Consider the following 13257-nt stretch of genomic DNA (forward strand, 5'->3'; position numbering starts at 1 on the left):
ACTTTGTACATTTTTCAGTGCTGTTTATCACCACTAGATGTCAGTAATAGGTCACAATTCTACAGTGGTTTAATGCTTGGACCAATTATTCCCATTTTTTTGGCTTCAGAGTCCTTGTGTCATGTTGTGAAACTTCAGTATAATATGGATGATTTTATTTCTATATATTGTTTCAGTTAAACATGATTAAAGCAAAAAAGTTCAAACTATGAGTTATTTTACAATAAAAAGAAAGCTTGGTACAGAAAATTTTGTATAGCAGATGTTTTTTTTTTTTGTTTTTTTTTTTCCAGTCTCCAACTATCCAGTTATTAATAATGTATACAGATAGGTGACAAATTAAAAGAAGACCCTAAAACATTTTGATGGGATGGTTTGCATAAAAGTCCTAGAAGCAAGTCTTGCATCTTGGTAGCTATCTTGAAATGCCTGGGGGCAATTATTTATTGTCTAAATTAACTTTAATTTCAGTGGTGGGACACACACACACACACACACAAAAAAAATCTGCATATAAATAATCTTTAGACTAATCTGATAAAATAAATCTTTAAAAAAAAGACATTTTGCTGACTTTCAGTTGGGAATTCAACCAAGTCTCTCCAATTAGGTGGCTCAGTTTAGGTCCACATGTTTTGGGAATGGGCACATTAACACAAAGTTGTCCTGCAAGATCTATGCTGAAATAATTCTGTCCTGAAGGTTATAGTCTCTACCAATGCCCATAGCCCTTGGAGACAAGAGGTCATTGAATGATTTGTGCAGTATGAAAATGATACGTATCACGTTCATGGTCACCAGATCTCAAAAAAAGGAAAGATTTTGGACTGATAGTGCTCCTGAACACCATCATCAACAACACCTAATAAGGGAATATGTTTTGTTGCATATGGGTTTTTTTTTTTTCTTTCTTTGATTTGTCACCATTCTGCATAGCTATTGATTCACTGGTGGGATCTTTACCTCAGGGATGGGAACCACTGATAAAGATGGTGAATTTCAAAAAATATTATGTGCAACATGTGGAAGAAAACAAATAGAACAAATGTTGACTCACAGAGCTCTTAGAGAGGTGAGCTGCTGGAAGGTGCTTGACTCAATCCTTCTGATTTGATTATGCTGCAATCCTCTGTTAAGAAAATTATATAGGATTACTTATAAACAAAGGCCAGTGTGCAATATAGTAAGCATGACTGTCTTGGGAGTTGAAGAACTCACATCTCTTGCAGTGCAGAGCAGTGGTAAAAGCTGGGCAGATCCTCTATCTGGTTGTAAGAAAGCTCCCTGCAACAGTACACAAACACAGTACACAGTGACCAGCTGCGGATTTATAGTGTGGGAAATTATGGTCGGCTCTGCGAGGAAGGCAATACAGCAGGACAATAATTTTTTGCATTGATTGGAAAAGAGATTGTGTGAGTTCTTGCTTGGAGGGCACAGTTCTCCACAGTTGGGTTGTGTCTATCAGATTTTGTACTTCTAACTCTTCCCATTGGTGTGTATCTACTCACAGCACTCTGAGGCGAGGCAGCTGCTCACATAGATCCAGAGGGAGAGCTGAGAGACCAGCTCGAGTCAGTGTCCTATAGAAGAAGAAGAACAAAAAAAAAAAAAGATGATCCTCTGATCATTGTTGAAGTGAAAGCAAGCGAAAGGATCCTCTAGTCCAGTGAGTCTAACTTGGTGAGACAGGCAGCTGTGTAGGTTCGCCAAACCTGTCACTGGCTGGCATAACTCGCCTACTCCTCCCTGTCCTTTTGTGAGTCTCCTGTTCAGTCCCTGCCTTTCCTAGAATCCTAAACACAAGCATTTTTGCTATTCTTCCTTCAGTTTCTTTCCTGCCCAGTCTAATCTTTCTTGGCTCTTTGCCTCTCTTGGAGTCAGTGGATTGTAATTCTGTCCTGAACATCATCTTTTTACATTTTTTTACTGTATGGGGTAAAGTGAAATTATATTGTGTGTGTTTATGGTGGTAGTGGTGAGCGTTTGTGCGTGTGGGGTGGGGTGGGGGGGGTTTAAAAGGGTACACTCACAAAATTTCCAGGCTGGTGGTTCCTTTCAGATCGGGAAACTCCTGAATCTGGGTTGCCCCATTAAGAGAGCTGCAGTCAAATAAGGAAAAAAGTGTCAGACAACCGTCTTTTCCTTTATTTCTCTCACTCCCTCCTCTCTCATTTTCACTCGCACACACACACACACACACACACACGTGTGTGTGTGTACACAGAGCTTGTCTAACAGCTCATTTCATCCATCAAACTTTTCCTCCAACATCAACAGAGGCTGTTTTGGCTGTCTCACTAGACATCATAAGTCACACTATTCAACATGTTCTTACAACACACTCTCTCTTACCACATCAGCACACAGCACAGCAATACGCTAACACAACATCATTCAGTAGGCCATTACACATGTCCACTCAACTCACTGCAAAGGACAGAAGATGATTTAAACAGTGTTTGGGCTAACTCACTGGAATGGTTTCTACTGACCGCATACTCACAGTGTGTGCAACTTAGGTAAGAACTGGAAAGCGGATTTTCCCACAAACTGGATGGGGTTTTCATAGAAATGACTGCAACAAAAAGAGAGTGGGGAAAAAAATCATTTGGAGCCCCATTGAATAATTTGTATCTGTAAATGACTCGTGCTGTGCATGATGTTGACATGAAATTTCAGTTATGTGTTTATATAATATATGCACATAGTAGCATTAAGGATAAGCATTAAAGCTCACATGGTTTGGAGCTGAGGGTTTCCCACAAAGGCCCTCTCAGGGATGGCTTTGATATTGTTGTTATGGAAGCCCCTGCAAATGTAAAAACACAATGTTAGTCAAGCTCCATGTAAATATGTTTCTGATTTTGTGTGTGTGTGTGTGTGTGTGTGTGTGTGTGTGTGTGTGTGTGTGTGTGTGTGTGTGTGTGTGTGTGTGTGTGTGTGTGTGTGTGTGTGTGTGTGTGTTTGGAGGAGGGACAAAGTGCGTTTGCGATTGAGAAGCAAGTCATATGTCCTCATCTTGCACCTGCCGTTGCACAGCTGAAAAGCATTTTTTGGATACATGAGATGTAAACACGCACACATACGCTGTATCTGTGACACATAGGCCCGCTGCAGAACATCTGCTGAAGCAGAGGGAAAACATGGCTTGTGTGTGTGCTTGTGTGTCTATGTGTACGTGAAGGCAAGCGGCTGCGTGGGTGTGTAGCCAGCACCTGCTTAGGGCGAGAGAGATTGTATCCGAGTGCCACATTAAAATCACTTAACGGGATTACTCGGGATAACGCAACCATGATAGTCATGTCGGGCAGGTGTGTTTTTGTGTGTGTGTGTGTGTGTGTGTGTGTGTGTGTGTGTGTGTGTGTGTGTACTCACAGTTCCTGAAGTTTGCTCAGTGTCCTGATAGCCACAGGAAACTCCTGCAGATCATTGTAGTTTAAATCCCTGTGAGAGAACCAGTAAGATAAACAGTCATTATAAAACAGCATGTTAAAACATGTATGTAGTCCAAGTCATGATGGAGGGTTTATACCCCTGCAATGGAAATCATCCATGCTGTGTGCAGTTTTGTATGTTTATGTGTGTGAGAAAGTTTGTCTGACTGTATATGTTTGTAGGTGGCTGATAAAAGATTTTGGGGCCAATGCCCTGAACCATCTCTTAGTTATACAGTTATGCAGTAGGCTAAGGCTGATGGTGTGTGTGTGTGTGTGTGTGTGTGTGTGTGTGTGTGTGTGTGTGTGTGTGTGTGTGTGTGTGTGTGTGTGTGTGTGTGTGTGTGTGTGTGTGTGTGTGTGTGTGTTTGTGTGTGTCTGTGTGCGTGTGCGTGTCTTCTTCACTCCTCTTTTCACTCTCTGTGTGTTTACACACCCTACCACAGATTGCCTTTTCCTGTCTCTCTTTTTAGGCTCTGTTCTCTTTCCCCTCACCCCCAGCCGGTTGCAGTGGATGGCTGCCCTCCCTGAGCCTGGTTGTGTTGGAGTTGTTAAAAGGGAATTTTTCCTTCCCACTGTCACCAAGTGCTTGCTCATAGGGCGTCGCCTATTGTTGGCATTTTCTTTCTAATATTGTTGTAGGGTCTTTATCTTACGATATAAAGCAAATTGAGGCAACTGTTGTTGTGAATTAGCTTAAATTCAGTTGAATTGTCTTGAATGCCGTTACCTCTTTCTTAGGGAGTAAAAAAAAAGTTCAATATATCAGCAAGTTTTCCTTTTCCTCATGTAGACATATACTGTACAAAAGGGGAAAAAATGTGACCATTGTTTATCTCACAAACTAGTTTGAAGAACGTAGCTTGATTCTGCATCACCTTCTGCTCAGCTCTGATGATACTCCGCAACAAGTGCCCGAGACAGTGCTGAAACCGATGTCTGCAGTGGATTCGGAGTGAACTAGTGGCCTAAATATGTGAATATAGATTTGGGTGTGAGCCTTGACCTTGATTATTCAGGCTATAAGATAAACAATGTTATGCTTGACACAATTCCTTGACAGGTGGCAGAAAAGAGGTTTTACTGTATTCCTTTTCTTTAAACAAGTATGTGCAGTAGACATCTTTATGCGAATGGGAAAATGCAGTGTGCATGTGACTGCATGTATACGAGTATGTATTTTGCTGTATTACAATGTATGCCAGGGCATGTGTGCACTTAAGAGTCTCCTTTGAAGATTTCCAGCCATCAAGATCAAAGGAAATCCTAAAGTCCTATTCAACTGGATTTGTTTTTAATTCTATTCAAGTAGCCAAATACCTTTGATGAAGTACTTTGAAAGATATATGTATGTATTTTCAGCGAATGTTGTGAAATGTTTGTCTGTCGGTGTCTGTTCTGTCTTGTTTGCATATGCTGTTGCATTTTCCAGCAGGCCTCTGGATGGCTCCTCGTAGTAATGATTTTATAATACACACTAGGGGTTGGGGAGGGTGGCGGTGATACAGATGGTCTCTCGTATTTCTCATAAGCAAAGCCGCTGTGAGAGATTAACCCCTCATACCAGTGCAATCCCCACGTCAATGACACCTGTCATCTTCTCCCGCTGAATCATCTATCTCTCCCACCACTGACAGTCCAAACACTTTAACACGCACTATTCTTGTCCAGAGAGCTCCATCCCTCTTTTTCACATTCTCTAGTTTCCCTTCATCCCCTTAACCATTGCTCCTCTACCTTACGCCGTGTTTCCTCACATTTCCCAGCACTGATAATGGCTTTCTAGTAGAGTGTAAAGCTGTATTACTGCACAGACAGAAGTACTTGCTTATCTGCACATACATGCATGTGCCCAGACACTCATAAAAAAGAAAGGCGTAATTTTTTTTTTTTTTTTTACACTTCAGCAGGTTGTTAAGCAACATGCCAGACAAAGTGTTTTCCTGAGACCACCATGAATTTTGCAGGAGACATTATTTCTTTCCTTTCCCCACCTCTTTCATAAAGCTGTGTCAGTTTTCTGCGGTTTCCATATTGGTGTGTGGTGGGTGAGGATGTAGTTATTGAGGTTACAGCACGTACTCGCAAAAACTCTCCCGTAGCCACACTGTGCTTTACTTGACCTTAGCACTGGCTAGCAACTACTTATTCAACACACTGCTGATGATGCTTTAAAGTAATCAAAGAGGAGCTTTTCATCTTCACATTCCTGTCATTCATTTGTTGCTCGTGGTTTTGAGAAACGTTCAAGCACTTCATGAAATTACCAGAACATTAATCATTATGACTTTACAATTTAGCACTACACTTCATTATTCTTTGGCACTCTTGGTTTCATATGATTTGTAAAAACACATTATTTTCAGGTGTTCCAAGTAACACCAACCAGCTTTAAACACACACTCACACACTCACACACACACACACACACACACACACACACACACACACACACACACAAACACACACACACACAAACACACACACACACACACACACACACACAGAATCAAGGCTTTTGTCAGGCACATAATGTGAGTCTTTTGGTTGTATTACCTCTTTCAGGTTATATTTCAGGGAGGTTTTTTCATATATCTTGGGTTATACTAAGGCCGTTTGATTGCTGTAAACACTACCATAGCAAATGAATGTTGATACTTGCTGATGCTTTGTAATCAAAAGGCCTGCACTGGTGATTTTGGAAACAAGGAGGTGCTTATTTAGGCCAAAGAAATGCATTCACTTCAGTGTGTGTGTGTGAGTCTCTGTGTGTGTGTGTGTGTGTGTGTGTGTCAGACTGTTAAAATGTCCTTTGTTATTTTTAATATCGTCCAACAGCAAGTGTGTGTGCACGTGTGCGTCAGTGAGAATGCGTGTATGCGGGACACTCACAGTGTCTCCAGACTGTGTAAACCTTCAAAGCATCTTGAGCCCATGCTCCTGATGTGGTTGTTATGGAGATGCCTGGAAAAAGGACACAAATATTTTTCAACAAATCAGAAATTCATTTCTTAAAAAAAAAAAAAAAAAAAAAAAGTTTCCACACTATTTCACCGCCGCCCTGTTCAGCTCAGCGGAACAAATTATTTTTCTGGTAAGCTGAAAAAACAAACTCAAGAGAGTTCAAGTGACACACGAAGATGCAACTTACAGTACAACAAGGGCGGAGAGGTTGGTAAATGCGTAATCTGGGATGTGTGTGATTTGGTTGAGCGCCAGCGTCATGGCCTGCAGGGAGGGCAGAGAGTCGAGGGCCATCACTGGGATCTCTGTTAGGGAGTTGTCATCCAGCCACAGGTGTCTGAGAGAGCGGACACCTCTAAAGGCCTCAACCGGAACCACAGACAACAGGTTAGCATCAAGACGCCTGCGGGGTGAGAGGAACTGAGCTTAACGAGATAATCACCAAGTCTGAGTACAGTATTTTTTCTTATGTGAATGCGTCTCTGTGCTTACGTGTGCATTAGTGGTTGTGTGTCATGGCACTGAAATGGTTTGGCTTACAGGAAGGTTATTATGAGAATTACATGTCCTTTATTCTCCTTCTTTCATCTTTGCTGCAGTTTCTTAGAAGTTTCTCATTATGATTTATTCCCATGCTAAATAAGCCATGTGAAGCTTCACCAGCACAGACATGTATGAAATGTAAGATGAGAAAATGACAGTCACAAAAATGTAGAAGTGATTGTGGTAAGTCTTTTATATTCGCCTTCTTTTTTGTTGTGACCCTCCCTAAGTGTCTGGAAAGGGGAGAAGAATAAAGAAGCATCTTCAGCTATTCCTCCTGTCTTCATTTTTTTTTTCCAGTCTAGTCTAGCTGTTGCTATCAGTCCCTGAGATTTCCACCTATCAAACATAAACACAGCTAATGAAGTTATAACAGCGGACACACACTCATGCTGCCACATGTGCACGTTCATCTCTTCAACCATACAAAACCTAATAAACCTTTGTTCCCTTCTTCCCTCTGTGCTCTAAACCCACAGGCCATGAGTGTGGACACACCATCCATGCACACACACACACACACACACACACACAGGCGCACACTGCCGATCATGATGAATGATCCCCTCAGGGCAGAGTTGACAAGCTGAGACCACTTCCTCCTGCTATTCTTCTTTCTTTGGCCCTTCACACTCACTCATTCATTCATTTCCCTTTCCCTCCCTCTGGCCTCTCTCACACTCACATTTTGTTTCTTATATCTTCATTGATGGACTCCCAGCTGCTTTGAATCCCTCTGCATCTCAGTCCTTAATTCTTGTTCATCTTTCAAACATCCCCTCCTTATCAATCTTCTACTGAGGTTCTTTGATTCTTGCGCTCTTGTTCTCCTCACCCCTCCGAGGCTTTACCAAACAAAAAGCATCTTCAAAGTGAAATCTGAACTTGAACTCTGAACTCTGGACTTGTCTGCCACGGGAACTTTTCCATCAGGAGAGCAACTGTACACACTGGCAGATGCTCACACACTGAGAAGCATCTACCACCATATATGTAAATACTTATAAATGTGTCTTGAGCACACTTTTTCTTTTTTTTTTTTACACAGTGCTAAACATTACTCTTGTGTACTGTGTATCCTCCAACTGTGGACATTGTTTCTTCCTGACCCAAATCACAGGATGAAAGCTACAGAAGACCCTTCTACTTTCTCTGGGTTGTTCTCTAGGGTAAAATAATAATTCAACCTTTGGGGTGGACCTGCCAGGTCTGGTGAAGGTCCAGACCAAACCAGGAATGTTCCACAAAAGCCAATAAAGCGGACTATTTCCTGTCCATCACATCAAAGTCTGACGTATGATTGCCAGAGCAAGAACCAAAGAAAGAAAGAGAAAAATCTTTTAAATGATCCAGGAGCTCTGGGGTCCTGCTTCTGCTACTTCAATTCTCCAGATGGCCAAAATTTATACAACCTGAAACTATGTTTTACTGCCATTTAGTCAATTTTCCCTAAACAGGGTTACGCTGATTTAAATCTGCTTGTAAAACTCCTGAGTGTTGATAAGGCTACACTACTTAACCCTTTGGCAAGGACCCAAAACACATCTGTCTGCTTGTGATGGCACAAAATTAAGCAACAGCGCTCACGCTGTGCGCTGTAATTATCCTCTTCCAAATGGTGAGGCAAATTTCTTGAATCAATCTCTCTGCTGAGAACAGAATTGCTGTTTAAGATTAAGTCATGATTTATTTTGGATGAAAGCCTCCTTTAATACATTCATAGCAATTTAAAATCCATGTGCTGACTCTTTCTTTTTACCTGGTGTGTTTTATGTCAATGTGAGGCGCCGACAAGCTTCACTCTCCAAAGCCTTTCCAGTAATCTTTCTGTGCTGAGCTTATCATTACTATAATGACAAGGTACGTCTCTATACACTGGCTCTGTTTGTGTTCTCTGTGTGTGCACGTGAGTGCGTGCATGTGTGTTTTTCATTACTTGAGACAGTTTTTATCTGCAAAAAAAAAAACAGCTGAATAGGTATAAATTCAGAGGAGACCACACACCTGTGCCCGTGCACACACACACAAATAGACCTGAACACAGACAGACATCATCATGAGAGCAATTTGTTAATTCAGACAAGGACAATCTGCATTGATGTGCCTGCCGGGATAAAATGTGTGTACAGGTTTGTGTGTGTGTGTGTGTGTGTGTGTGTGTAGGCTTGGTAACTGTATTGAAGGGAAGCAGGCCTGCTTAATTCCAGCCAGGGGAAACGTTGTAGGTGGTAGAGGAGCTAGAGGAGTTACACATGCACACCCCTCCTATGTTACAACCCCAGCACTTTGACTGTGCGTGCGTGCGTGCGTGCGTGTGTGTGTGTGTGTGTGTCTTTGTGATGAAGGGAAAAACTTTATGTATATTTATAAAGAATTAATAATTTGTGAAGTGGGGATGTGGTGTGCATGTGCAGTGCAATGTTCGAAGAGTGGGGTACAGGTGAGGAATCACAGATGAGGTGGTCCACATGCATGCACGCCGACACACGCATACACTGACCCCACAGATTAGACAATTAGGCCACCAAACACTCTCATTAGCCAGGGGTATAGCGGTGTGGGTGGTGGGAGAAGAGCAGGAGTAGAGGAGGAAGAGAGGGGGGAATTGATGGAAAATGGGGTTGTTTCACAGCTCATTGGAGATGCTCTCCCTGGCCTGCAGTGTCTGCTGTTTCCCTCATGGCTTCCAGATGCTACCATGAACTGCACTGACACAATCAGGCTGTGACTTCTTCCGTCAGGCAGTACAGCACTGAGTGCACAACTGTTGCAGGCAGAATTTGGGTATGGTCTGTAATTTGTCAGTGGTGCTCCTATACCTGCATTGTGGTTAGAACTGAGATGCGTGGGTGGCCGGGGGATGTTTCGTTCATTGCTGGATGAGTGCATGATTGCAATGTGTAAGTGCATAAGGGAGAAACTCACAAGGACAGGAGATTGGGTAGGTCCCAAGGAGCATCATCAGGAAGTCTCTCCAGCTGGTTGTTTTGCAGCATCCTATAAGGCACACATACAAAGTTATAGGCATCAGGTCTATACTTGATTAAGCTTTTGTACTGTGTGTGTGTGTGTGTGTGTGTGTGTGTGTGTGTGTGTGTGTGTGTGTGTGTGTGTGTGTGTGTGTGTGTGTGTGTGTGTGTGTGTGTGTGTGTGTGTGAGACGGAGAGAGTGAGTGAGAGTGCACCAGGCAGGACAAATAATTTCATAGTGAGGGAAATCTGACACAAGAAGGAAAGGGCCAGTGAAAGCTTGAAGAGAAGCAGAGAATGAAGGGTAGAGGAAAAGAGAAAAAAGAACCTCCCTGGGTGGGCTGCTGATGTCATTCTCAAAAGAATGGAGCAAAAATGGGGAGGAAGTGGGGAGCAAACAATAGCCTCCTCTCTTTACTCACCCTCCCTTGTTTTCTCCATCTATCTCACACTATTTCTTTGGTTTTATTGTGACAAGTCTACTTAAACAGTCTCATAAAATCTCCAGTGTGTCACTCAGAACCACCTTCGCCGTGAAGTCACGGTGCCTCGGTAGTCTGTCACTGTGAGTGTGTGACTGCATGTCTTATGTCTCAATAACAGCTAAATATCCCTGCTTACAATAATCTCATAGAATAGTCCACCATGGAATAATGCACTGCCCCCCCCACCACCACCACCACCAAATATGAAATAACTTTGATGCCACAATGAAAACATTTCCTTATGAATGTATTTATTTATTTAAGAAGGAATATAGAGCATGTAGCAGCATATTTTCCCATATTTATTTATATGACTTTTCTGGGGGGTTTTTTTATATGTTTTCCTGTTTCAAAGAAATTCCTCATGGGGAGCATTGCTGTTCTACAGCCTGGGTTCATAAACCTCTGTAAGTGCGGTGTGTGTGAGAGTCAGCAGGGATCTTGTGGTTAACCTACACAAGGTCAGCAGTATTTTTGTGTTTAACATAGGCAGACCATCACTATTTTATTAAGAAATTAATTTGATAGCTCAGTTACTCTGAGGTCAAAGAAATCCTCCAAAGTTTCCTTTTGTGTTGTAGTGTCAAGTGTATATGACACAGTGTATTTCCCAGTATCATTCATTGTGGTTCGCTCGTTCTGTTTCAGTGAGCTTCATAGCACAAGGTGAAAGAAGATCAACTGGTGTGCCTGGTAATTCTCTAAATTCCCTCAAATTACAAACCACAAGTTTGCTAGCTAAGTTTATACTCTGTGGAATTGCTTCTCTAACTTTTCTCAGCCAAGGTCCAAAAGGAGTTGCGTGGGTTGCCAGTACTCATGAAAACCTCCTTAAAATCCCCGTCTTGCTCTAACTAGAAATATGGCTGCTACTCATTAGATCCCGCACTCACAAGTCAAAAGGTACTCTGGGTTTTGTGGCTGCTTTGCACTTTTTTTGTGATTTAATACTTCACGGCAGCTCTAACAGTTGGTGGCCATGGATCATAGGGCTATGAACACAGTCTGAGAAACGGGGTGTTAAGAGAACAGCTTTGAACGGAGTTCTTAGTGATTTTTTTTTTTTTTTTTTGTCACTTTCAGTAATCTCAGTGGGTGGTGTGACTGGGAGGTCCCTGCGATACACCTGTGAGGGTATGTGTGTGTGTTTGTGTGTATGTGCCCTCACAACTGAAACAGTGCTTGTTTAGAAATAAAGGTGCTGCAAGCGGTGCATGTCTCCTCAATCTCATAAAATTTAACTGCAGTTAATGATGCATGGCCTGTGTGTTTGATTCAAGGTAGAAGGGCAACATCCCTTTCAAAGGCTAGAGTGGAACAACCCATGGCGGTTGTGTCGGCATGGGGATTAAACCGCCAATGTGGTGTAGGTGAGAGGGTGGAGGAAGTTACTTACAGAACTTTGAGGTTGTGTAGACCTTGGAGAGCGAGGCCTGAGATATACCTTAGCTGATTCCCTGAGATTCGCCTAGAAGAGAAACAAGGATGTTACAAAGCAGCAAGCAAAATATAAAAATGAAAACTGAAATACAGTCACACACACACACACACACACACACACAAATGACAAGTCTCAAAAGAGTTTTTTTGCCATTTACTTTATTTGACATTTTTGGATTAAGCTGTGATGTGACTTCATCCTAGACTTCTTTGGGGTTATTGTTGGGGCAGTATGCAAATAAGAATATTCTATTCCCTTCAGTGTGGTTGCTATTGGCCCGAGGCACACCCTGAAACCTTAACCAATCCTGGGAGCTCTGATGAGGGAGTAAAGACTGAATTGAATGAGACTGGGTCAACAAGTGCACTGCATAAGTATATGTGTGCATGTGAGTGTGTTTATGTGGGTATTTGTATAGTAAGGTGTATACTATATATGTGCACACAAACACATGTGTGCAGTGAGAACGCGCGTGCTAAATTTCCATGTCCTTGAGGTAAATCGGGTCCATTCTGAGGGGGCCTTGAGGACAGCGGGGGAGAGAAACCACACACATTCACACAAGCAATCCAATCAGTTTGTTTATCAAACACAGCACCTAATGGTCATCTGTGAGTGTGTGTATAAGATGTCCAAATAAATAACATTCAGTCCAGCAGAGAAACTCTCAAGGTCACAAGCTGGAAGCGCAGTTTAAACACAGATTTGGTCTTCACAACTCAAGACCACCCACTTTTATTAAACACACACACACATAAGTTAAAAGTTACTCATTGGAGCCCTCCTCCACCTCACATCATTGCTCTACAGGTGATATTTGCCTGACATTTCAGCTTAACGCTAAGCAGCCTGCTTATGACGAAGTTGTATCAACAGTGCCAGGATACTTAATTATTGATATAGAGTGCTCTCTGCCTTTCCAAGCCACTAGTATCCAGATGGTAAATGGACGAGGGCTCCCGTCAAACTCCCTCCGACATCTGACACTCATGTCAACATGTCTCCGTTGTATTACTGTGCAGTGGCAAACCACACAACTCCACCCATGCCTGCCAAATCTCACACTCTGCTCAGTTTATAACTCTTATAGGGCTCATATTTATCAACAGAAACACACGCAAATCAGCATGCTAGAATACAAAAGGAATGGATCATTATCCGAGCTATTGTGGTGCCATTTGGTCAAACCACAGTCAAAACTTATTCAAGCAGACATAAACAGTGCCACATGAAATCTCAATATAGATTTCCCAAAAATGACAGATGTATGACAGACAGTCTGTGTGTGTGTGTGTATGTGTGTGCGTGCGTGCGTGCGTGCATGTGCGTGTGCGTGCGTGCGTGTGCGTGTGCGTGCGTGCATGTGCGTGTGCGTGCGTGCGTGCATGTATTCAGCTCTGTGACGCTTCAATATTTAT

General features: G+C 42.4%; 1 protein-coding gene across 1 annotated transcript in view; it reads right to left on the reverse strand.

Annotated features, from left to right (window-relative positions):
• lgr6 (leucine-rich repeat containing G protein-coupled receptor 6) overlaps positions 1-13257 on the reverse strand; it is a 36593-nt gene that overhangs the window by 4055 nt on the left and 19281 nt on the right. Inside the window, exons 3-13 of the mRNA XM_030733242.1 lie at positions 11795-11866; positions 9870-9941; positions 6589-6804; positions 6330-6401; positions 3379-3447; positions 2741-2812; positions 2507-2578; positions 2034-2102; positions 1512-1583; positions 1219-1284; positions 1058-1129 (exon numbers count right to left, since the gene is read on the reverse strand). Coding sequence (XP_030589102.1) covers positions 1058-1129; positions 1219-1284; positions 1512-1583; positions 2034-2102; positions 2507-2578; positions 2741-2812; positions 3379-3447; positions 6330-6401; positions 6589-6804; positions 9870-9941; positions 11795-11866 — 924 coding nt within the window. The remainder of the gene's footprint in view (positions 1-1057; positions 1130-1218; positions 1285-1511; positions 1584-2033; positions 2103-2506; positions 2579-2740; positions 2813-3378; positions 3448-6329; positions 6402-6588; positions 6805-9869; positions 9942-11794; positions 11867-13257) is intronic.

Source organism: Archocentrus centrarchus, chromosome 7 (genome assembly GCF_007364275.1).
Source record: "Archocentrus centrarchus isolate MPI-CPG fArcCen1 chromosome 7, fArcCen1, whole genome shotgun sequence".
Classification (NCBI taxonomy): Eukaryota; Metazoa; Chordata; class Actinopteri; order Cichliformes; family Cichlidae; genus Archocentrus; species Archocentrus centrarchus.